The sequence below is a fragment of the Macaca nemestrina genome, chromosome 13 (assembly GCF_043159975.1).
Source record: "Macaca nemestrina isolate mMacNem1 chromosome 13, mMacNem.hap1, whole genome shotgun sequence".
Taxonomy (NCBI): Eukaryota; Metazoa; Chordata; class Mammalia; order Primates; family Cercopithecidae; genus Macaca; species Macaca nemestrina.
In genome coordinates, this window is record NC_092137.1 from 54,577,532 (window position 1) to 54,603,616 (window position 26,085).

At 39.3% G+C, this 26,085-nt stretch overlaps 2 protein-coding genes across 5 annotated transcripts in view; one reads left to right on the forward strand and one right to left on the reverse strand.

Annotated features, from left to right (window-relative positions):
* LOC105465036 (acylphosphatase 2) overlaps positions 1-26,085 on the forward strand; it is a 195,107-nt gene that overhangs the window by 144,749 nt on the left and 24,273 nt on the right. The gene's annotated exons all lie outside the window — the stretch shown is intronic.
* On the reverse strand, positions 59-1,491 carry LOC105465035 (TSPY like 6). The gene has a single exon (XM_011713228.3). It carries the CDS (start codon positions 1,366-1,368, stop codon positions 136-138), a length of 1,233 nt encoding a protein of 410 aa, XP_011711530.2. The 5' UTR covers positions 1,369-1,491; the 3' UTR covers positions 59-135.

Genomic DNA, 26,085 nt, shown 5'->3' on the forward strand with positions numbered 1-26,085 from the left:
GAGAACAGAAAGTTTAAACAGAGGGTAGAGGAAAGTCAGAACAAAAAAAAGGGCATACCTAATGCTGTTGCCCAACCACAGGTCCAGCTCGTGGTGGCAGGGGACCTTCTGCAGGAGTAGTTCCAAAGGCAAAGGTTAACCAGACTGGAACCCAAAGGGCCTGGGGATCTCCACTGGCTCCCTCATCGGGCGACGTCTAGCTCTATGGGCGTCTTCATCCAACAGGTAGTACTGCAGTGGATTTGGCCAGAGGTCCTCTTTAATAATCTGAGCAATCCTGTCGGACTCTGGAAGGCTGTGGTCTGAAAACCAGGCGAAGAAGCTGCAGATGACATGTCGGTTCCTATGAATGAAGGACTGGGGTCCATGGCCCTGGCGCCACATGATTAGAGTGGAAAAAGACACCACTTGGCCGAAGGATCTGACCTCATACACCTTGACGATCAGCTTGTTTCTGAAGTAAGGGTTTCTTCGAAAGAAGAACTTAAACTTGCAGCCTGTCCTAGGGTGTCTGAGCTCCTTCACTTCCAAATTGGTTAAGTAGCTTAACATCTCGGCATCTTGGCCTCTAATCATGGCAGACAGCTGTGGGTGGTGGCGGAAAGCAGTGACCCAGAAGCCCGGGATATTGCGAATGATGTCATTCCTCTGCTCTAGGTAGTATTCATGCATCTGCCCAAACCTGCGCTCCACCTGCAGGAGGGCCCTGTCAGCCTCGGCATTCACGGAGTCCAGTTCCAGCTGGATGGACTCCAGGGGGTTCAGGTGGAGACCCACGTTCAGGGGCCCGGGCCCGGGCCCAGGCCCTGCATCCTTATTTACCTCATCTGTTGCTCTGTTTCCTTCCGCCATGTCCATTTCCTCGCCTCCTAGCTTCTCATCCACTGGGGCTGAGAGCATGGCACACTCCTCAGGCTTCACGTCCTCGGCCTTCCCCTCTGCAATCACTTCAGACTCCGACCTCCCTGCACCACAGGTTTCTACAGCCTTCTCCCCATCTAGGCCGGGCGTCTCTTCACCCGGAAAGCCATTTTTGAGGCTGCCGTCAGTTGTCAGCGAGATAGAGGCTGCTTCTAGGCCCTCCGCGGGTGGTAGAGTCACTTCCTGTCCAGCTTTGATGGCTCCACGACTGCGACTCCCATAGACCAAGATGTGGAAAGTACGGCCACTATCTGCGGGATCCTGGGGTGCGACCCCCTCCTCTGGAAGCTGGGGCGGTGGGAGCACGACTGGCTCCAAGCGGCCCTCAAACACATCTGCCATTACCTGTGTCGCCTTGCTCTTCTCTCGGGACCTCTGGCCCTGGTGCGGGTCTTCCGGGGCACGGTCGAGAGTAGCAGGCCTGTGAGGACTCCCCAGGAGGCTCATGTTGGTAGCGGCCAGGGCGGCAGTCGGTAGAGGCCAGGCCACAACGGTGGGTCCCGTAAACGTTCCTCACACAAAATGGCGAGTAAACACCTCGACTATTTGCACCGCCCACTCTTCAGTCTCGCGACACCCACCCCTCAGTCTCGCGAGTCTGTGGTGGTGTCCTGTGCATCGTTATTTTAGCCATCGTGCTGGATGAGTAGTGGTATCACATGGCGGTTTTAATTTGCATTTAGCCAAAGCCTAATCAACTGAGAACCTTCTCATATGTTTTTTGGCCATTAGGATATTCTCTCTTGTGCAGTATCTGAGGCTTCTCCCTATTTCTCTGTTGGGCAGGTGTTCTTTTTCATATTGATTTGTAGGAAGCCTTTGTACATGCTAGATACTAGTCATTCTTCAAGTATAGATATTACAAATATTTCCTCCCACTCTGTGGATTACTTTTTCTGTTTTTTGAGGTTTTTTTGTTTTTTTATTTTTTTGAGACGGGCTCTGTTGCCCAGGCTGGAGTGCAGTGGCGCCATCTCAGCTCACTGAAGCTGCTGACTCCCGAATTCAAGCGCTTCTCCTGCCTCAGCCTCCCAAGTAGCTGGGACTACAGGTGCCTGTCACCATGCCCAGCCTTTTCTTTTTTTTTTTTTTTTTAGTAGAGATGTGGTTTTGCCATGTTGGCCAGGCTGTTCTTGAACTCCTAGCCTCAGGTGATCCGCCCACCTTGGCCTCCCAAAGTGCTGGGATTACAGGCGTGAGCCACTGCGCCTGGCCTACTTTTTCATCATCTTAATGGTACCTTTTGAGGAACAAAAGTTTTTCATCTTAATATGTGTCAATTTGTCATTTCCCCCTCTAGCTTAGTGTTTTTCTGCTCTGTTTAAGAAATCTTATCTCTTGCCTGGGCACAGTGCCTCACACCTGTAATTCCAGCACTTTGAGAGGCGGAGGTGGGAAGATCACTTGAGCCCAGGAGTTGGAGACCAGCCAGGGCAACATAGGAAGACCCCATCTCTATTTCAAAAAAGAATTTAAAAATGAAGAACCTTATCTCACCAAGATTGTTCAAATTTGTATCTGCCATCCAGCTGGAATTCATTTTTATGAGTAGGGTCACAATTTGTTTTTTTCCATATGAATATCTAATTGACCCAGCCTTGTTTATTGAAAAGACCATTCTTTCCACATTCATAGGTTTTTAAATGTTTCCATCAAAAGTGACATAAATCATTGGCCAGAGCTAGTCAGTTGACCTTGTCTAACTTTAATAGGACAGGGAGGTGTAACCTTCTCCTGAGCCTGGAAGGAGGAAACTGGAAATATTGGCAACTGCTGTATCACTCATCATGAAAAATAATTTGACTAATAAACAAAAGACCAATAGAGTTACGCCAAAGGACATAGATAAAAGGTAATAATAAACAGAAATTTATGTAAGACAATACAGAGTATCAACCAAAGATTAATAATAAAAAGACAAACAGTATTTGGAAAGGAAAACATAGTCACATTGATTATTTAAAGAAATATGACAGGATGTTAGACAGCTTTATGCCAATACATTTTCAAACTTAGATGAAATATATGACTTCATAGAAATGTATAACTTATCAACAAGGACTGAAATGCAATAGAAAATCTAAATAGACCTAGAGACAGTAAATAAATGGAATCAGTAGCTTAAAAAAATCTTTCCACAAAAGTAGCGTGAGGTTCAAATGATTTTGAGGCAACTACTACCAAACATTCAAGGTACACATAATCCATTTTTATATTTATTAAACATTCAACAAATGTTTATTGGGTACCTACTGTGTGCCTGGTACTCTTATGGGCCCTCTGGATATAACAGTGAACAGAACAAGGATTTCTTCCCTCTTGGGGTTTACATTTTAGCAGAGGAGAAAGATAACAATAACAAGAAAATAATAATTGCACATTAGAAAGTTATAAGTGTTAAGGAAAAAACAATAGAGTAAGGAGATGGAAAGTTCTGGGGGTAGGGAGCGGGAAGCAGATTGTAGTGTGAAATAGGGTGGTCAGAGGAAGCCTCATTGAAAAGATGAGATTTTGGCAAAGAGTCAAAGAAGTTGAGGGAGTCAGCCAGTAGAAATCTTGGAGAAGAGCATTTCAGGAAGAGAAGTGCTAAGCAGAAGCACCAAGACAGGAGCATGCCTGGAATGTTCAAGAAATAACAAGGAGGCCAGCGTGGATGGAGCAAAGTGAATGAGGGAGGCTAGATCAAGTAGGTTCTTGTATGATAGTGTAAGAAATTTGGCTTTTATTCTTAATGAAATGGGAAATTACTACAGGATTTTGAGCAGAGGACACAAAATGTGACTTTAGTTTTGCATGAATCACTCTGACTCCTGGGTGAAAAATAATCTGTATGGAAGCAATGGTAGATTTAGGGGGATCTTTTAGGAGGCTGCTGCACTAACCCAGGTAAAAGATGTTTCTCAGACCAGGTGGTAGCAATGGAGGTAGATGGTGGATATAGTATGATGGTAGAGTCAGCCTGATTTCATGGTAAATTGGCTATGGGATCTCTTAGTTCATTTTCTGTTGCTGTAACTGAATCCCTGAGACTGGGTAATTTATAAAGAAAAGTTTATTTAACTCACAATTCTGGAGGCTGAGAAGTCCGATATGCTATGCTATGAAGTAGCATGACAAAAAAGCAGAAGAGCTAGCAAGCACCTGGGAAAGAATGGACAAAAGAGGCTGACTCAGCATTATAGCAACCCACTCTCTCAAAAACTAATCCATTCCCATAAGAAGTAATCCAGCCTTGCAACAAAGACTTAAATCCATCTTACCAACCTGATCATCTCTTAAAGGCCCCACCTCCCAGCATGGGGTATGAAAGAAAGAGAGAAGTCGAGGATGACTCCAAGGATTTTGACCTGAGCAACTGTTAGGATGGAGATACTGGAAGCAGAGTGGTGAAGGCTATAATGAGGAAGATCTTTGCAGGAAAATCGGAGTTATCTTTTTTTTTAAAAAAAAAAACATATTGTTTGAGATGATTATTGGACAACAGAGTTGAGATGCCAAGTGGGCATAATGAGTTTAGAGCTCAGGAGAGGTCTGAAATAGGTATTCACATTTTGCGATAATCAGCATGCATGGAATTTAAAGCCAAAGGGTTGGATAAGAACACTAAGATAGTGAGTCCTGATAAGCTAGGCCCTGAAGACTCCAAAATTATAAGGTCAGGAAAAAAAGGAAAAACCTCAAGGAAGACTGAAGAGAGACCAGCAGGGTAGGAAGGAAACCAAGAGAGTGCAATGTGCTTGAAGCCGAATGTGTAAAGGAAGGTGTTCAGCTGTGTCGCAGGGTGCTCACAGGTCAGTTAAGATGAAGTCTGAGAACTGACCGTTGGATTTTAAAACAAAGAGTCACTGGTGACTCAACAAGAGCATTTTCAGTGGAGTGGTGGGGGTTGAAATATGTTTGAAAGGGAAAGGGAGGAAATAAATTGGAGATTGAATATTGACAATTCTTTTGAGGAATTTTTCTCCAAAAAGAAACAAAGAAATGGGATCATGACAAGAGTAGTCAAGCTACTTTCAGTGCAGTGGTGGGGTAATAGCTTGGCTGGAATAAGTTTAAGAGAAAACAAGAAGCGAAAAAGTGAAAACAGCAAGATATACAACTCTTTTGAGAAGTTTTGCTTCAAAGAAATGGGATAATAGCTGGTGGGGAAATGGAGCACAGAACGTGTTTTTAAAATGGGAGAAGCAGCATGTGTAAAGAAGCAGGTTGATGTGAATGATCCAGTAGGGAGCAGAAACTAATGATGTAAGAGATAGAAGGAAGCATTATTGGAGGGATGTCCTGGAATAGACAAGAGGAGGTGGAATCTAGTACCTAAGTGGAGGAGGAGATGTCAGCTTTAGGTGGGAGCATGACAAATTCACTAGTGGTAACTGGCAGGAAGTCAAAGTATGAGGGTGTATGTGCTGGTAAATAGGTAGAAGTGATAGTGAGATTTATGAAATCTTCCTCTGATTGCTTCACTGTTCTCAGTGAAATAGAAAGCAAGATGATCAAATGAGTATGAGGAAATGGGGCAAGAGGCAGTAGAGTCTGAGGACAGAGAAGAAGGTACGAAATAGTTGTCTAGAGAGAAGAGTGACTAGAGTATGACCTAAAGTATTGTCAGACAACATTAAAGTCATGAATTCAAAGTGAGACCCATCAGCATGGCTATGAATTTTTCTCTAGCCACATTCAACTTACAGGTGCAGTGTGAATAAGCAGAGTTGGATTTAGAGCTGAAACAAGAAGGACAAGAGAATAATTATAAGAATTGATCTTAGAGTTTAAGCTGGAGGAACAGAAGACATGCAGGATAAGATCAGTGAAAAGGTGGTCTGATCAATGAATTGGAAGATTCAGGCTACTGAAGGTCTCCTGGGGTCAAGTCCTAGGGAGAATAATCTAGAGGGCTGAGAGACAGTGGTTTGAGAATGACCTGCAAGAGATTAGTCAGAATCCTATTCATGAATCCAAGTTGGTCTCTAATGAGGCAGATAGAGGATAAGGTCATTGCAGGGGAGGTCAATGAGCCAACAGGACGGGGTGGGAAGGATAGTCTATGTGTATACTGAAATCACTGAGAGATAAGACAAGAGAGAAGTGAGAATGAGGCAGGAGCTAAAAAACATGAGAAATGAGAGGGAATGACATGAGGGTAGCAACGTTTTCGAGCAATAGGTGGTCCAAACCATTGACAGAAGACTCAAAGCTGGATTTGTATTCTAGGGCCAAGGTATAGCACCACCACCTTTGGATAAAATCAGTTAGTGGGAAGGCAGACACCTTTAGAATTTTATATTTCTTAATGTCACAGACCCTGGTATTATACATCTCAAAGGTACACATATATTAGGAAATATTTTTTAAAACTGAAAAGTGAGTAGTAATATTATTCTTTGAGTTCATTGTAAAGTATTACTTTCTTTTGGGGTTCCATTCTGCTTTGTTCTAAGGCATGGACTAGAAACTATTGAAAAGAATAATATACAATTTCAACTTTGGAGTCTGAAATATTCTGGCTATAATTTTTTTTTTCCTTAAAAAAGGGAGAACAAGGAGAGCTATATAAAATCTCTGAAATGTTTTGTGAACTAGAGGCAGAAATAGAGATGTGGAGAAAGAGGGAGAGAGAGAAAAAGGAAAGAAAAAAGAAAAATGAGTAAAGGAAGGAAGAATAATATGGCTTCTTGGAAAGAGTACAATTTAGCCACTAATCTGCACATCATAGAGTTGTAAAGAGTTTAATTCTCTGGGAAACAGAAAAAGCATGATGTTTTAAAAGATAAACTGTATATTAGATGATTGAAAGGAGCCTGTGAATTGTATAGTCTTGTTTTCCTTGGACTCCTGAAATACTCTTTTTCAGTTCTTGTTTTGAAAGGAATCCCTCTCTCTTAAATTCTTTATACAACTTTGTTTATATAGTGATTTAACATACAGAACTATTTTTCTTAGAACTAGGCCACCCAGTTTAGAAAGCCGAGGGCCTGAATACAATATGTCACTTTCCTAAGATTCAAAAGAATGCTGGTAAACAAGAGAGGGAGATGTACACTTTGCTAATTTCTTCTGTTTCCCATGGAAAGTCTATCAAACTGTTTGCAAAGGAAATGGTCAAAAAGAAGTTTTAAGTGATTAACCAAGTAGCTTTACAGCTGCAGTCATCTTTATTGTATGTAAATATAGAGGGGAGAAAAATATTTTGAGTTACCAGGGCATGGGAAATGATTTACCCTAGCAAAGTTAATAAATTATGATTTAATCATTTTCTACTAAGGTAGCACTCATAGAAAGAAAATATACATTATTGTGCCTGGTGAAACTGTAAAAGTCTAAAAAGTCTATGTAGAGTCCTGGCCTGATAGACTGGCCCCAGAGTGTTTCAGTCAGGGGTGAGAAGAGCCACAGGCTTGTGACTGGACCTGTGTTCTGGCTAGTGCCAAGCGTCCCCACCAGTGAATGCGACACAGGAGCAAAATGACACAACCACTGTTACAGGGTTTATGTTACACAAAACCAAAATACCAGTATTTATGTCAGACTTTTATTTTAAAAGTGTTCAGAATTCAGGAAATACAACAGTGTAACTAAATAATACGTTTTAAATGCAAATTTTTAAATAGATATTATAAAATATGTTTCCAATATCTAAGTGTTAGACATATATAATCACTCTAGCCTAATTTAGATAAAATTTGTTCAGTATTAGAAAAGAAATTGATACTACAGTAAATGCATAAGTTGGTTAATCATAGAAAATGGAAAATGAAAAAAAACAAAGGGCATTGATAATGTCATCATTACCATAAGAGTATTTTTTGGAGCAAATTTTTTCCAGCTGCTATAAAAGCTTTCAGGTTCTACACTGGTAGCAGAGAGGTGAACAGAGTTTTGCTCTAATTCCTAGTATTTTCTTGAGTTGTCATTTTAGAATAATCTCTCTTAATTATTTCTTAAAAAAAAAGTAATCACAATTTTTATGGATGGCAAACTGTAGTTTTTGTTTCAAGTAAAGCATTTCTAGTTTTATCTTTATCTTTAATTTATCCTGTATGGATATAGATTAGGTACAGCTATATCAACCTAATTAATTACTCTCCCATTCACATTCCATTTTATTGAAAGGTCTTTGAAATAGGAGTAAGATTTATGTATGTGATAGAAGGTTTAGGGGCTGGGTGTGGTGGCTCATGCCTGTGATCCCAGCACTATGGGGGGCCAAAGTGGGAAAATCACCTGAGGCTGGAGTTTGTGACCAGCCTGGACAAGGTAGTGAGACCCTGTGTATTAGGTTATTCTTGAATTGCTATAAAAAAAAAAAAAACCTGAGATTGGGTAATTTATAAAGAAAAAAGTTTAATTGGTTCAACAGGCTTTACAGGAAGCATGATATGGCATCTGCTCATCTTCTGGGGAGACTTAAGGAAGCTTACAATCATGGCAGAAGGCAGAGGGGGAACAGGCACATCACATGGCAAGAGCAGGAGAGAGAGGGAGGTGCCACACACTTTTAAGTGACCAGGTCTTGTGAGAAATCACTCACTGTCAAGAGGACAGCATCAAGGGATGGTGTTAAACCATTCACAAGAAACTGCCCCCAAGATCCAGTCATCTCCCACCAGGCTCCACCTCAAACATTGGGGATTATATTTCAACATGAAATTCGAGCAGGGACAAATATCCAACCATATCACCCTGTCTCTACAAAATAATTTAAAAATCAGCCAGACATGGTGCTGCATACCTGTAGTCCTAGCTACTCAGGAGGCTGAGGTGGGAGGATTGCTTGAGCCCAGGAGTTCGAGCTTACAGTGAGTTATTATTGCCAGTGGCACTCCAGCTTGGGTGACAGTGACAGTGACACCCTGTCAAAAAAAGGTTTGGGTTGTCAATTGTTATTTTCTCTTTCTTTTTGAGGAGTATAGAGTTACTCCTTCATTCTTTTCAAATTTTAATACAGCGTATAACTCTTTGCATATGTTTCAAGATGATAATTCAGCACCTTTTAGAGTATTGAATAATCACAGTAAAATAAATATACCAGAATTTCATTATTTTAACATACACCGTATACTGAACTGCCAGAATACTGAGAAAAGATATTACAATCACTAGTTGAAACCAGGAAGCCAGATTCTGTCATCAAATCCAAATAGCACAGGAAAAGCAGTAAGTGCCTATTTATTGACCACCTTTTGTGTGGTAGGGAGGTGATAGATGTTTAGTAGTGAATGAAACAGGCATGGATCTGTGTCCAGAATTGGTTCCTTCCAGTGGGTTCTTGGTCTCTCTGACTTCGAGAATGAAGCCGTAGACCCTCGCAGTGTTACAGTTCTTAAAGATGGTGTGTCCAGAGTTTCCTCCTTCGGGTGGGTTCAGGGTCTCACTTGATGTCAGGAGTGAAGCTGCAGACCTTTGCAGTGAGTGTTACAGCTCTTAAAGGTGGTGCGTCCAGAGTTGTTTGTTCCTCCTGGTGGGTTTGTGGTCTTGCTGACTTCAGGAGTGAAGCTGCAGACCTTCTCAGTGAGTGTTACAGCTCATAAAGGTAGTGCAGACCCAAAGAGTAAGGAGCAGCAAGATTTATGGTGAAGAGCGAAAGAACAAAGCTTCCACAGTATGGAAGGACACCTGAGCAGGTTGCCATTGCTGACTTGGGTGGCCAGCTTTTATTCCCTTATTTGGTCCCGCCCACATCCTCCTGATTGGTGCATTTACAAACCTTTAGCTAGACACAGAGCACTGATTGGTGTGTTTACAATCCTCTAGCTAGGCAGAAAAGTTCTCTAACTCCCCACCTGACCCAGAAGTCCAGCTGGCTTCACCTCTCAGATCCTGCTCAGGGAGCTTAGAATGAAGAAGGCAGAAACAGGAGACTAGCCAGGAAGGGCAGAAGCCAGGCAGACAGCGCAGCAAACTCAGATGTAAAAAACAAGGTGGGAGGAAAGGGAGAAGGTCCAAGGTAATTGCCCAAAAAGGGATGCTGGTCTGGAGATGGGTGGATGCATATTATATAGAAACAAGTAGAAATGCCCTTTGAAAAATATAAGTATAAATTTAGGTGGTGAGTTGTTTTAACAAGATATATGATCCTTCTTTGGGGTAGGGGATAGGAGAGCTCTCAAAAGCATTCTTGGGACAGGGGAGGAAATTTAAAAAGGGCCTGGATAGTAAAATGTTTAAAAGAATTACATGAGTTTTCTTAGGTGTGATAAATGGCATTATAAGTATAGAAAACAGCATTCTTATTCTCAGAAGAGGAATTTTAGCATTTAGGGGTCAAGTGTTATGATATTTGCAACTTACTTTCACAAAGTTCAACTACAATGCCAAAAACAAACTTCTGGGGAGAGAGGGAGGAAAAGAAAGAAAATATAGCAAATTTTAACTAGGTGGAATTATGTAGCTATTTGATTATACTATGCTTTCTATATATGTATGAAAATTTGTATAATAAAAAGTAGGGGGTCAAAAGATAAGCATGTGTATTAGTCTGTTTTCTCACTGCTGATAAGGATATACCTGAGACTGGGCAATTTACAAAAGAAAGAGGTTTAATGGACTTACAGTTCCACGTGGCTGGGGAGGCCTCACAATCTTGGTGGAAGGCAAGGAGGAGCAAGTCACATCTTACATGGACGGCAGCAGGCAAAAAGAGAGAGCTTGTACAGGGAAACTCCCATTTTTAAAACCAGCAGATCTTGTGAGACTTATTCACTATCACGAGAATAGCATGGGAAAGACCCACCCCCATGATTCAGTGATCTCCCACCAGGTTGCTCCCACAACACATGGGAATTATGGGAGCTACAAGATGAGATATGGGTGGGGACACAGAGCCAAACCATATCAGCATCCTACTCTCCTTTTGACAATGGATGAGGCAGTTGAAAGGAATACCCAGGAGAGAGGGGAAGAATGCAGGGTGTGGCCTATTATGACTTTGGGCAAATGCTTAACCTCTTTGAGCCTGAGTTTTCTTTCTCTGTTTCACAGATAATATCTACATATAGGGGTGATATGAAGATTAAGTAAGTTGAAATGTAGTGGTTAAGAGTGGTGAGTCCAAATCTCAAACTGCACTTAGTTACTAAATAACCTTGGGAAAGTTACTTTTGTGCCTCAGTTTCCTTATCCATAAAACTGACATAATAATAGTGCCTACCTCCCAGAATTGTTGTGAAGCACAGAATTGTTCTAAAGAGCAAAGCTTAGCATGTATTAAGTATTTGATAAATATTAGCTCTCATTATTTTTGCTATCTAGGACTCAGCATCCTGAAAATAGAGAATACCCCTTCTTTTCACATGCCCATTGGACATTCACAAAAATTGAGAATTTATTATGCCCATTAAAAAAACTTCAATATATTGCAAAAAGTAGAGTATGAGCAGCATGTTCTGAGAACAGTTTTGTAATTGCTGATATAAATAACTCTAAATCAACTCTTGGGTCAAAAAGGAAATAAATAAATTACAGAACACCTTCAAAATAACAATAATGGAAACCTCATATACCAGAACTTATGGTCCGCAACTAAAGGACTTTTTAGTATTACTTGTGAATACTGATACAAAAATACTGAATAAAATATGAGTAAACAAGATCCACTAACACACTCAATCATTTACCACAACCCATTGGACATGCCCATGCCTTTTCAAAAATATAAGTATATGATCCTTGTTTGGGGTAGGGGACAGGAAAGTTCTCAAAAGCATTTTTGGGACAGTGGAGGAAATTAAAATATGGACTGGATAGTAAATGTTTTTCCAACAATTTTGTTTTAGCAAATTACATCCTTATCACAACACCCTATAAAGCAGGTACTATCATTAGCCCTGTTCAACAGATAAGAAAACTGAGGTGCAGAATTTTTTTTTTTTTTTTTGAGACGGAGCCTTGCTCTGTCACCCAGGCTGGAGTGCAGTGGCGCAATCTCAGCTCACTGCAAGCTCTGCCTTCCGTGTTAACGCCATTCTCCTGGCTCAGCCTCCCGAGTAGCTGGGACTACAGCTACCTACCACCACGTCCGGCTAATTTTTTGATTTTTTTTTTTTTTAGTAGAGACGGGGTTTCACCATGTTATCCAGGATGGTCTAGATCTCCTGACCTCGTGATCTGCCCGCCTCGGCCTCCCAAAGTGCTGGGTTTACAGGCGTGAGCCACCGCGCCCGGGTGAGGTTCAGAAATATTAATTTGCAGATGGACACATAGGAAATGGCAAGGTCAAGAAATGAACCCAGGCAATCTGCCCCTAAAGCTCTTCCTTTTAAACTCTGCGGGCTACTCTCCGAGCCATTCTCAGCTACAAAAGAGGGTTAATAATTCTTATCTCTTGTGGTGGACATGGTAAGATATGGAGCTGAGTGGGGAGAGGCATTGATGCTCTCTTTATCTGTTTCTGTACTGTTGAGTTGTTATAATGAGCATGCATTATTCATGTACTTTTTCATCAGGAAAATGTTTTTTAGGGGCCTATAAGAGCGCCTGGCACAAAGAGGCTCCCAATAAAAACATTATTATGTCTGAAAGCAAATTCAGAATTTCCATTTGACTTAATAGGAATTCATCAGCTCCAGAAGCTTGGTGAAGAAAAGAAACAAGATAGGGCAACAGCTAGAGGAGAATTCAGTTGGGAGGTTTTTACTTTCAAATGAGAAAGGCTCATACATCCTAAAGTAAGGGGTGGGAACAGAAGGAGGGAGAAGGAATTGGGAGCTGGGGGGAGAGTGGTCCTAATACCTCCCTAGATGAATTTAATTATTCGGGGAAAGGTTAATAGTGACCAATTGTTGACATATAAGCCCCATTTCATACACACCATGAATAGGCCTCCCTGGGGTAACAAAAATGTAAACGTCATTTTGGAAAAAGACAGCAATTAAAAGAACTCTATGGCTTGCTTTCTTTATCTACCTGATTCTGGCGATGTGAGAATAGGTTTTCTGAAGAGGAGCCAACAGTTTGTTTTTCCACTTGTGGGTTACAATGGTAAAATGATTGTTGGCAGAAGAACATCTTTTCAAGCAGCTTCCCTTGGTGTAGGTCAGAGGAGCAACAAGCAGAGTTATTTCTGCAGCTGGGAAAAAGGTTCAGAGCTATCTTCCTGGAATCGGCTCTTGTTTCAGAATCTAAAATAGATTCGAAATATTGTGCTACTTGGGAATCGGGGCCTATTCAGGCTAAGCACATCTGTTGGTAGCTGTTGAAATTCAAATAAATTCAAATAAAGTCCAAGTAATGCTCATATTACACTTACCAATTTCAAATTTTAAAAATACATATATAAAAAACCTACACCCCAGTTGCTATCACTACCTAAGACACAATATGGAAAGCCTTGATTTTCTGCCAGCCATAGTTGCTTTGAACCTGAACCACAACATTTAATTCCTTTGGAAATGCCCCTTCCTCCCTACCTGAACTTTTCAACTGAGATTCATTTTCAAGAGTTTAAATATGAACTATAACAAATAGTTCTATATTTTGGTTTTGATCATTTGACAGACTTCAGTAGTTGAAATGAGGTTGTTGGACTACTAAAGTCATAAAGCCAGAATTCAGTAAATGCATTTTCCTTCTTGTCATCTTTCTGTTTTTAGTAAATACAGTTTACTTAGGTGCGGTGATTAAGGAAATCTGGTCGATTTATTTATATACTGTTCCATATTCAAGGTGTCTTTTAAAAGGCAAACAAAGGACAGCAAAGTAAGGGAACTTGCCTTTTTAAATTAAACCATGACTTTCTTATAGTGATCTACCCAATGTGTGGAAAGAAGTAGAACTGGCTGGGTGCACTGGCTGACACCTGTAATCCCAGCACGTTGGGAAGCCGAGGCAGGAAGATCACTTGAGCGCAGGAGTTCGAAACAGCCTGGGCAACATAGTGAGACCCAGTCTCTACCAAAAAAAAAAAAAAAACTTAGCTGAGAGTGGTGGCATGTGTCTGGAGTCCCAGCTACTTGGGAGGCTGACGTGGGAGGATGCTTGAGCCCAGGAGGTTGAGGCTGCTGTGAGCCATGTTGGCACCACTGCACTCCAGCCTGGAGCAAGACCCCATCTCAAAAAACAAAACATAGAACAATTATTTTAAGGTTGTGAGTTTTTCTTTTTTTCTTAATAGTTAAAAATTTGAAAGGCACTTAAGTGACATATTCATGTCATAACCTGAGAGTTTACAATGTTATAAGTAGGTAGCACACTAAGCACATTACATGAATTATCTCTTAATTTAAACCTCATAATTACCCAATGAAGTTTGTGTCATCATTTCCATCTTACTTATAAATGTATCCAAGGCTTACAAATAAGTAATTTGTCCAAGGTCACACACTGAGTCAGGATTGAAACTGTGCCCATTACTCAAGTTATTAACTCTTTTGATTTTTATTATTATTTGTAGAGACAGGGTCTCCCTATGTTGCCCAGGCTGCTCTTGAATTCCTGGCCTTAAGCGATTATCCCATGTCAGCCTCCCAAAGTGCTGGGATTACAGGCATGAGCCACTGTGCCCGGCCTGAGCTGTTAACTCTTAATCTATAACAATGCCTTTTACATGAGAAACAGTAAACAGGAAGGCAGAGGATGGTAAAGAAGATATTGAAATATGTTAGGAGCTACATACAAGAAATAAATTCCCAGTTAAAATATGAAGACCTTTATCTAAATCCAGGCAAACTGCAAACTTTAAAAAGAATTATGATAAGAATAAAACATCAGGAAGGAGGAAGACAAACTGATGACACTGATATCCCAGAATAAGGCTCCAGAGACAAAGGTATAACCATCATCACATATGGTTGGTGACTCCCACAGCGCGTTCCTCACTTTGCCCAGCGCCTCTGGGAAATGTGAGTGTTCTCTGTAAAGGTTCTGGCATGGCAAAAGATCCTAACTCTAGGAAGCTGAATAACTTACCATTTGGCACTGATATCCCTGATTTCTTCTGTTTAACTTTTTTGCTATCATATATATGTTGAAAAATGCAAGTATTAAAATCAGTAATAATGTTCAATAACTAGTACAGCTGTTCCCTTGTTCCACCTCAATGTTATTTATAGAAAAGCCATTTTTCCACTATTCTGTATCAATAACAATTTTCATTTTTGTTTTTCTGTGTGTATATGTATTATATTAAATAACAAAATTTCCCGTTTTCCTAATAATTCTAATGACTACATAACACTCTGTTGAGTTGATGCACTGTAATTTATACTAGGTATTTTCTTTCCAATTTTTTGCTATTATAAATATCCTTCCAAGAACTTATTTATACATCTAATTTACTCGAATTTCTTCATATACAAATACTATGTTTATGTCCTCTGACCATTTATCTCTTGAGGTTTTAATATTTTTGAAGATTTGGATAAGTCCTTAAGTTGTTGTAGATACTAACTCTTCCCTGTTTTCTAATTATGTTTATCTTCTTGTGTGTTTCAATCATTGTTAGTTTTTATGTTAAAATCACTTTTTCTTGATGTTTTTAAGCTATTTTTTTCTTTGTGATTTCCATTGTTGCCACAAGCTTTTCAAAAATATTGTCTAAAGATTTCATAAATATTTGATGCATATTTCTCCTAGCTTTGCTAAAAATTAAAGGAAATATTTAACTCTTTAATGCACTACGATCTTACTCTGGTATGTACTGTAAGTGCTAATTTAAATCACTTTTTTTGTTTTGTTTTTGTGTTAGCCAGTTATCCTGGCAATTAAAACATAATTAACCAGGCATGGTGTTACACATCTGTAGTCCCACCTGTTTGGGAGGCTGAAATGGGAAGATCATTTGAGCTCCATAGATGAGGCTACAGTGAGCCATGATCACACAACTGCACTCCACCCTGGGTGACAGAGCGAGATATGTCTCAAAATTTTAAAAATAAAGATAAAAAATAAAAAATGAATACAATGAATGAATAAAATGTAATTACTAAATTATTTTTTCCTAATTTTGTGATAGTATATATTCAATGTATTTCTACATGTCTTATGCTGCTTTATTCAATTAGTATAAAAACTTACACTTTATGTTTTAGGATTTCCTGGGGAAATTCTGGAGACTAGAGCAGCATCATGAGTCACAGTTTCTTTGTTAGTGTGGAATTTCAATATTTAACAAACAGTAAATAACTTTACTTGGTGAAAATTGTTTTTCTGTATAATTACGTATATATCTCAATCTGTTTATCTTGTTTTGTATAGTCCATTAAAGCGTTGTACTTTTTGTACATATGGCACATACAATTCTTTATAATTTTCTTTATAAATGTCATAGTTTGAAACCACCTTTGCAGAAATGATGACAGAGACTGAGGCGAGATGCTTCTCACCTCACAGGTGGTGCTCCTGGCTCATTCCAGGGCATAGGCCAAGCTAACTATAGAAGAAATTTAGTTTATAGTTTAACTTTGAACTAAGGATGATAATAGTCCCTCCCTAAAACTGATCTCCTCCTTGTCCGGAACTGAAGCCACCTTTGTAAAACTAATGAAAGGCCACAAGATTATTATTATTGGAGGAGCCTGAATTCTGCTCAAATATAGGCATACTTTCTATAATCCCTTACTGCCCAGTACTCATGTGGCCAGAGATCACAGGATTTAAGACTTCCCCAATTGCTCCCATAGATAACATCACTATTGTAGAACATACTATTGGGTTTTTGAGATGTTTTTTTACTTTTGTATTCTGGCAACTGACCAACCCTATCCAGCCAGTGGCTCATGACTCAACCAGTGTGTCCTGTGCCCCCCCTGACCTGCCCCACCCAAAGGAGGACTCCACACCGGGATCATTTTCCATACCCCTGTGATTTCATCCCAAATCAATCAGCGGCACCCATTCCCTATCCCCCTGTGCACCAAATTATCCATAAAAACCCTAGCCCCTTATTAGAGAGACTGATTTGAGTGTTAACTCCAGCCCTTCTGCTTGGCAGCCTTGCGTTAATTAAACTCTTTAACTGCAATACCATGATCTCAGTAAAGTGTTTTTTTCTGTGTCCCCCCACCCTTTTTTTGTGGCTATGTTAAATGGGATTTCTTCTCTTTTTATTAAACTAGTGGTTACCACAATGAAGAAATCCCCTAATTATGGTGAATTCACTATAAACTTAATCACTTTGATAAACTCACATAGGCTAATAAACAGATTTCCTAGGATTTTTAGACATGCAATGCTTTCTGCAAATAATCAGTTTTCTCTCATCCCTTAATGTATCATTCTATTGTCGCAAAGTGAATCCAGTTGCCATTATTCGTGTATTAGAAAGAGTGCTAGGTTGGAGAGGCAGGAAACGTGCATGTTACTTTCAGTTCCTCAACTGAGGAAGCCGCTGATGAAGCACCTTCCCTTCATGGATCAAGCACCATGCTAGACACTTCATATCGACCATCTTGCCCAAGGCTGAGAACAAGCCTACCAAGTATACAATTATTAAATATCAGTGTTGAGGAAACTGAAGTTTATCAGATGTAGACTGCTCATGTTAGGCCCCAAGAAGCAATAAGAAATGGAACACTAAGGGGCCTAACTATGGGGGTCTGTGAATGAAAGGCTGTGGGTCTGTGGCTCTGGGCTCCTGTGACCTGGCAGGTTTATCTCTACCCAGGAGCTGCACTGACTATGAACTTTGGCTGGTGATCTATGAGGAACTAGGGAGGGATCTCAGAGCTGAATCCGCTCACTTGCATCTGTACCTTGTGCATATGCTTCACATTTCCTGTTTCTGGGTCGTAGTAATCTATGTGAAAGTAATCCTGAAGGTAGTCTATGTTCTTGTTTCCACCTGCCCTCCAACCATCAGCCCTTTGAGGTTAAGTAATTTATCTCAGATCTAAGAAATAGCAAACGATAGAGTAAGTGGCTTCCTTCATGACTAGTGGTCTTTCCATTGTACCAATGATGTCCTCATGTGAATGTAAGTCAGATAAGATGATCCAATTTTGACAAGCTGACTGCTCTTGAATATGCATTATACAAATCTTGTCTCTTCTTCAAGACTGCAAATCTCAGAGGCTATACTTTCCATATCCTTGAGTTGCTCATATTGCTTTGCACATAACCAGTATTCAATAAATATTTGTTGATGCAGAATGAATGAATGACGCAAAGACAACAGTCTTAATGCTTTTCCTACAAGAGAGACTTTCAATGCTAGAATACAAGCTCACGTGGTATCTCCTAAAAATCTCATCATTTCACATTTCAAATGTGGAATCTTCTATAAAGACTGCATTTGTCATGAGCCTTTACACAAGAAGATGTTTAGTATCGGGTCAGCTTGTTTTCATCTTATTTTCAAAGAATTGGGGTTAGGAAAGCAGGAAACTAGGAAGGATCAAGGTAGGAACAGTGGTAGGGAGGCTTTTCTCTGACAAAGTTGTTTGGGTTATTTTTATCTTTCTGCTTCTGTTACAGCAACAATATGAGAAAACTGTTCAAATTTGATAGAGTCTGTCCAAACCCAATTTTGAACAAATGACAAACTATGGTGCACATGTGTTAACATTTCTGTTTGGGTATGCAATGGGAAACTAAGTCTTATGTTCTCGTCTTTAAACATACAATGTTTTAATGCTCCATTAGAAGATACACTACAATACTGGTACATTAATTGAATGTTCTTTGTTATGCCAAAAAATTCCAAAGGAAGGTACATAGTCCCCAGGAGCCATAGAATCTATAGATTTTGTAATTACATTTTTTAAACTTAAAACTCTCATTGAAGTCATTAGTTAACAAATCTAAACTTTTTTTTTTTTTTTTTTTTTTTTTTTTTTTTTTGAGACAGTGTCTGGCTCTGTTCCCCAGGCTGGAGTGTAGTGGCACAGTCTCACCTCACTATAACCTCTACCTCCTGGATCCAAGCAGTTCTCCTGCCTCAGCCTCCCGATTAGCTGAGATTACAGGCGCCCACCACCATGCCCATCTAATTTTTTGTGTTTTTATTAGAGATGGGATTCCACCATGTTGGCTAGGCTGGTCTCAAACTCCTGATCTCAGGTGATTCACCTGCCTCTGCCTCCCACAGTGTTGGATTACAGGTGTGAGCCACTGCACACGGCCACATTTCTAAACTTTTATGCCTGAATATTTCTGAACAGATATTCCAATAACCTTCCTGCCCTGCACCTCATCCCAGCCAAAGATGGGACAGAGGGAAGACCTATACTACCAATAGTTACAACAGTTATTTTTGGAATAAAAACAGGAATTTGCACCATGCACAAGTGTCTCGTTTTGTCTTTTGAGCTTCTCAAAAACCACCATTATATTGAGACTATAAAATTGTTCTCTAGTCTGGGCAAGATGGCTTATACCTGTTGTATTAGTCTGTTTTCACACTGCTGATAAAGACATACCTGAGACTGAGCAATTTACAGAAGAAAGATGTTTATAGTGGACTTACAGTTCCACGTGGCTGGGGAAGCCTCATAATTATGGTGGAAGGCAAGGAGGAGCAAGTCACATCTTACATAGATGGCAGCAGGCAAGAATAGAGAGCTTGTACAGTAAAACTCCCCCTTATAATAACCATCAGATCTTGTGAGACTTACCATCACAGAAATAGGGCAGGGAAGACCTGCCCCTATAATTTAATCACCTCCCACCAGGCTCTTCCTATGACACGTGAGAGTTGTGGAGATAAGATTTGGTTGAGGACACAGCCAAACCATATCACCTGTAATCCCAGCACTTTGGGAGGCTGAGGTGGGAAGATTGCTTGAGCCCAGAAGTTTAAGACTGGCCTGGGCAACATGGTGAGCCCATTTCTACAAAATATAATAAAAAATTAACCAGGTACGGTGGTACACACCTGTGGTCCCAGCTAGTGGGAAGATCACTTGAGCCTGAAAGGTCAAGGCTGCAGTGAGCCATGTTCATGCCACTGAACTCAGGCTGGGTGACAGAGCGAGACCCTGTCTCGAAAAAAAAAAAAAAAAATTCTCTGAAACTAAAAGAAAAATCTGGGGAAATTAAATATTTTTTCTTGCAAATCACTTAACCTTAGAATGTCAAAGATTTTCGCTGTTTTTATATAAAAGGAAGCATAGGGATAGAGCCATAGGGAATCAAACTTTTATGAGCCACAGTATTTGCAAGAAGAGAAAACATTACATCAGCCATGAACGGTTTCTCCAACATGGATACAAAGCAGAATGATGTAATACCAGCTGCCGTTTTGTGCTACCACATTAAAGAGTGGTGCTTTCAATATCATTTAACTAAACCAAAATATGCAGTTCAACCTCACATAGCTCAAAATATTCAGTTCAGCCTGAGGTGGTCCTGAGTTCTCTAGACCATGTTTCAGGCTTCTGGATATTATTTTTAAGTTCTGTGTAAGGTAAGGTATAAAAGAAGGAAAAAGAACCTCCTTGCCTCAATAACTTTGGTTTTAATAAATGCACCAATAAATTTATTTGGACCTTGAGTTGAAATGATTCAGCTCTACTGGATGACCAAATTGAAGCTGCTTTTCTGTATTTATTCAAGTTAGATTTCATGTAAACCCTTAAATTGTATGAATTCAACCATCATTTCTAAAGGAGCCAGACTAATATGAACCTAAATCCGAGTATACTTTTCCAGAAACAGTTGACTATTTAGGTCTCATTATCTGTACTGTATCTCACTATCTTATTCCCAACCACAGGAAACTGAGGACTGGCTACTGACTATTTGAAATTGGCTATTTCAGAGAGGTAAAAATCTCATCAGTACATTTTCAACAGTCTTTAAATTTGAAAGAGGAATAGTACCACTTGACTATTTCTAGCTTCCAGTATTAGGTCAGGAGAGAAAACATTTCTTTAGAAGCTTTTCCATAAAATCAGGGAATCACTTAGGAATAGGGAAATCTTCTAGTGTTTTGTTTCAGCACTCCCAGGGATGTGCTTCCCAAGGCTCTCACAGGGGAGAAACTGATAGCTATCAGTGTGGATCAGCTTCGTATCTAACAATTCCTTTTCTAAGGAACATCAAGCATAGAGAAATGATTAAGCATATTTATAGAATCTAACATATTAAGTGAATTACATTTAGGTGAATGTGGAAAGTCAGCACATTGTTTTATAATGAACATCCAAGCCCTGCTTGATTTGCCTAATCGATTATTTGATAAGGGCAAAATACATTCTGATTTAATATTTCTAATTAGTTTATATTTAGTCAAAATGCAACATTAAGAGTATCCCTAATTATATATATGAACTGCTATGGGTTTTATATTTATATTTATATATCATGTATCTTTTTCTGGAAAAAAGTTGGAACTAGAACTTAAATAGCTTACATGTTTATCCTTTCTATCCTTGTTAGGAAAAATTCCTTCAAAGAGGTTACAATTATTACTGTCCTCCGATAATTATTATTATCCTTGTGCTTAATTTTCATTCCTCTAACCTATCCTTTACCTTGAGCTTTTATCCCAAAATACAATTTGTGCATGTCTTTACAAAAAAAAGTCAAAATCCTTAGCAAGCTGTGCAAGACCCTTCCCCATCTGGCCATGGTCCCAATAGCATATTTTAGTTAGTAAAAGTCTCTCACTCAACATGTCTGGTGTCTCCATGTTGTTAGTTTAGGTATTTCAGATAGCATTCTCCTTTGTTAAACATCCTACATACATTAGTCTAATAGTTGTCAATGTTATAACACCTATTTACACACTGGGGGAAAAATTGCCCTTGCATTACCATGATAGAGTTACTAAACCCACTGAAAAGACTTAATACCATGGGTAGAATCTTCAATAGTATTTAACTCTGTATGTCATTACCTCCCAGCTAGAGACATTGTCAACAAAATTTCAGCATTTATTGTAATGACTTTGACTTTGATCATGAAAACCACATTTCATCTTTTTCTTTGGGTTCAGATTGTTCTTTCACACACGCACACACACACACAAGAAAAATTGTTTTTGTTCCTTTAGGGACTTTCTCAAACCCTTTCATAATCTTTTGTTAATTTTAAATTAGTATTTGCTGGAGAAATTTGAAAATAAGTAAAGAAAAAAGTAAAGAATGAAAGCCATCCTTGTTTCATAGAGTAACCACTATTATCCCTTTGATGCACATTTCCCAAATATTTTCCTGTCCATATATTATTTTCTCACAAAAGTGGGGTCATATACTACATCCTGTTTTGCAACTTGCTTTTTAAAAAAACTTAATACCATATTACAAACATCTTTATATATTAGTAAAATTCATCTTCATAAATTTAATGGCTATTATTTCTATATATGGAAATAACATAAAAATTCCTAATTATTAGACATTTGAATTGCTTGAAACGCTTTCCTGTTACATACAATGCTGTAATGACCATTCTTGAGGGAAAATCTTTACCTACATCCTTGATTATTAAGATAGAATTTTAGGAGCGGAATCACTGAATCAAAGTGCATGCTCATTTTATTTGTTTATTTAATAAGGCAATACAGGCAAGATGTACAAATATTCAAAAGGAACGATGGGAGATTCAGTAGCAAATAACTCTCCCTCCTTTCTTTTCCCTCCTAGGAGACAGCTGCTTTCAATAGTTTCCATTTATTTTTCCAGAGATGTTTAATGCATTTATACACACACACACACACACACACACACACACACAAATCCCTTGATATGCCTATTAAGAAATTACTAAAATGGGCCAGGTGCAGTGGCTCATGCCTGTAATCCCAGCACTTTGGGAGGTTGAGGCGGGTGGATCACGAGGTCAGGAGTTTGAGACCAGCCTGACCAACATGGTGAAACGCCGTCTCTATTGAAAGTAACAAAAACTGGCCGGGTATGGTGGCATGAACCCATAATCCCAGCTACTCAGGAGGCTGAGGCAGGAGAATCTCTTGAACTTGGGAGGCAGAGGTTGCAGTGAGCTGCGATCGTGCCACTGCACCCCAGCCTGGGCGATAGAGTGAGACTCTATCTTAAAAAAAAAAAAAAAGATTTCAATAATGAAATTTGTTTTATAATTTCATATGCTAATCATAGGCACAAAGCTTTCTACAATTAGACAACATTATTTCAGTTCTATATTATTTCTTAATTTAGATTTTACCTTACCTTTATGTAATAATACATTACTTGTCATCTACCATGATATTTTTATCTTCATTGAACACTTTAAATACATTTTATTATAGGAAGTTTCAAACATACCCAAAAAGAGAATACAATAAATCCCCAAGTCTCCAACTACTATGCACATTTTAAGTCTTTTAATAAACAATGCCAAGTTTTTCTCTATGAAAGGTTTTTGGTGACTTTTGCTCCTCTATGCAATGTATGAGACATACCCTATCTTCATTTTCTTGTGTTGAGTTTTATAGCTGCTGAAGCCAATGTTGTATCTTTTTTAGCAAGAATAACTTGATGGTAGGAATAGAGAAAGTATAGTAACTTTTGTTATACTGTGACAGTAGATTTTATCTGGCATGGTAATGCCAATCAACTTGGCATCGTTTCCTGGCTCAGTGAGTTTGGAATAATTACGAGAATCCATTCAGAGTCTGTGGGGAAAACTGCTAGGATTGATTAGCAATGTCTGCCACTGGAAAAGTAGAGAATTGTTGGCTTTTATGAAATATACAGTTGCTGATTCTGCTTTAGCTTATATGCATAACAGCATACTTTCTTTTAGATCAATTCTTTTGCTTAGTAGCCACAAAAATCAGTTTGGTTTATTAAAATTTCATAATGAAACATACCTATTTACCTATAGGTTTCCATTGCCAGATACTATATTGACAACTTTTCTTAAAAATAATTTTATTTTTTGAAAGGAACTAAATAATGTCAGTATATAGGTAAAGAAGATGCTGCTGTACTATCATTAGGGAAGCATGTGCTGAGGTTGTGCTCTCAGAAACAAGAATGACATCTGTCCAGTCACAGAGCTCTGTGGCTCCATGCAGGGCCATACATTTGTTGGTGTCTGTGATGGATAGTCATGGAACAGAGAGAGGCTAACTGACCCATAATAAGTTAAACCTCAACTCTTACCACTTTTAATGCCAGATTTAAATTTTCTAAGCTAAACAACCACAACAAAAGTATATTTAAAAACCAATATAAAGTACATCAAGAATTGAAGAACTGCTGTTTCATGAACCTATGGAATGGCAGATCTGAAAGGCATCGTGGAGATCATTTAGACCAGGAGCTTGCAAATGATAACCAGTGGGCCATATCCAGCCCACTGCTTGTTTTTGTAAATCAAGTTGTACTGGAATACTGCCGGGCTCACTTGTTTACGTGTTGTCTGTGGCTGCTTGTGCAGTATAGTGACACAGTTGAGTAAATGCAACAAGGCTATATGGACCACAAGCTTAACACATTTACTGAGGCTATATGAACCACGATGCCTAACACATTTACTATCTGGCTCTTTATTGAAAAAGTTTGCCAACTCCTGATTTTAACCTACTTTTCATTTTAGAATTATGGAAATTAGAAATCACAGAGGTTGTGTAACTTGTTTGGGATAATTCTACCACTTGAGAAAATAGCCAACAGAATCCCAGAATCCCCAATGGCAGGATCCAGAACTGCAGTCTGAAGGTTCCTGAAAGATAGCATTTTCACATCTCTGGAAGCCCTACTCTACCTTGTCAGCCAGGCTGCTGCTCCCTCCCTCCCCACTTCACACACTTAATGCAATGAAGGCAAAATGAATACATGGATGAAAACTCTCCTGTACTCAGAGAACACTTCTCACATTCCTTCATCATTCCTATTATGTGGAATTGTAATCATTTGCCTTTCCCACTAGAACATGAGTGCATTGGGGACAGGGACTATGCCATATTTGTCTTTGTAGCCCAGATGCTTAGCACAGATTACAGAATAGATATCCATCACCTATTTGTTAAATGCTTTGAATTTGCTATCTTATCTTCTTCTATGCCCATTTTAAGATAAACTTCAACTACAGGGAAGATAAATGCAAGTTGTGGTTTGTAATTTTCATCATTCCTGACCAAGACACACCACTGAGACCCAACAACAGGAGATATCCAAAGCCAAACACCATGATAGGAAAAACACAAATCTGTTTTTTTCATTACACCTACTAAGGAATGGCCCCAAGCCTCCAAGGCAATCTTGACCCACAACCCTGGCAAACAGACAAGAACCTGTTGTAAGTCAGGGATAATAAGAGTGAAGAAGAGAAATATGAAAGATTATTAAAATCAAGAGGACATCATGGTTGATTGACTGTCCAGGGGTGGTTGAAAGTCTGTGACTGCCCAGATTCTGCCAAGTTTCAGAATGCAGGAGGAAGATCACGTTGGGTAAGGGAGGTGTGGGTGGGCAGGGGGCATGGGGGTGGAGGCAGACAGGATACAAGCTGGGAGGTTCAGTAGGCAATGGTATATGAAGCTGCAGCTTTCATGATAAATGTGGGTTCCGATGAAGTCATTCACAGAGTAAATTAAGATCAAGAGAACATAAAATTAATTGTAGAGATCACCAAAAGGATTGAACAAAGTTAAAAGGAACTCCCACTTAGAAGGATCACCTAGAGACACGGGAGAGAGGCAGAAGGGCAGTGACCCAAAAGCCTTGGGCAGAGAAAAGGAGAAATGTCAAGTAAGATGGAAAAACAATATATGCCTTTCACTTAGCAATTTGGAGGTCTGTGACAACCTTTCTGATAGCCATTTTAGTGGAGGGGTGGGCTTGAAAGCCTGATTGAATGGGTTTGAAGAGTTAGTGTGAAGTTGGGAAGTGACACTGAGTGTATTTTACTCTTAAGAAACTTAATTGATAGGAAGAAAGAGAAATGAGATGGTAACTGGAAGGTAGGTTTATGTTCCACTGAGTGGTTAGCATCATTGATTTGTGAATTCTTTGAAGAGAATCTACCAGGTGTCAGAATCATAGAGGGAAGGTATATAAAAGCCAGGTGGGAAAGGAAACATCGCCAAGAAGAGGAATTTATCTCTGTGAGGCTAGGTCTTTTCACTTATAAATGGAAATAATAATACCTTCCTCAGAGAGAAGTTGGAGGTTTAAATGAAATAACATAATTTAAAACATTTTGAAAACAGCAAAGCACTATTCAAAACTAGATTATTCTATGTATTATCAACTCCAGTTGATTACTTTTACTCAATATCTGATTAGTGTCAATCTTAGAGTCCAGTTATGATTAACTTTGTCA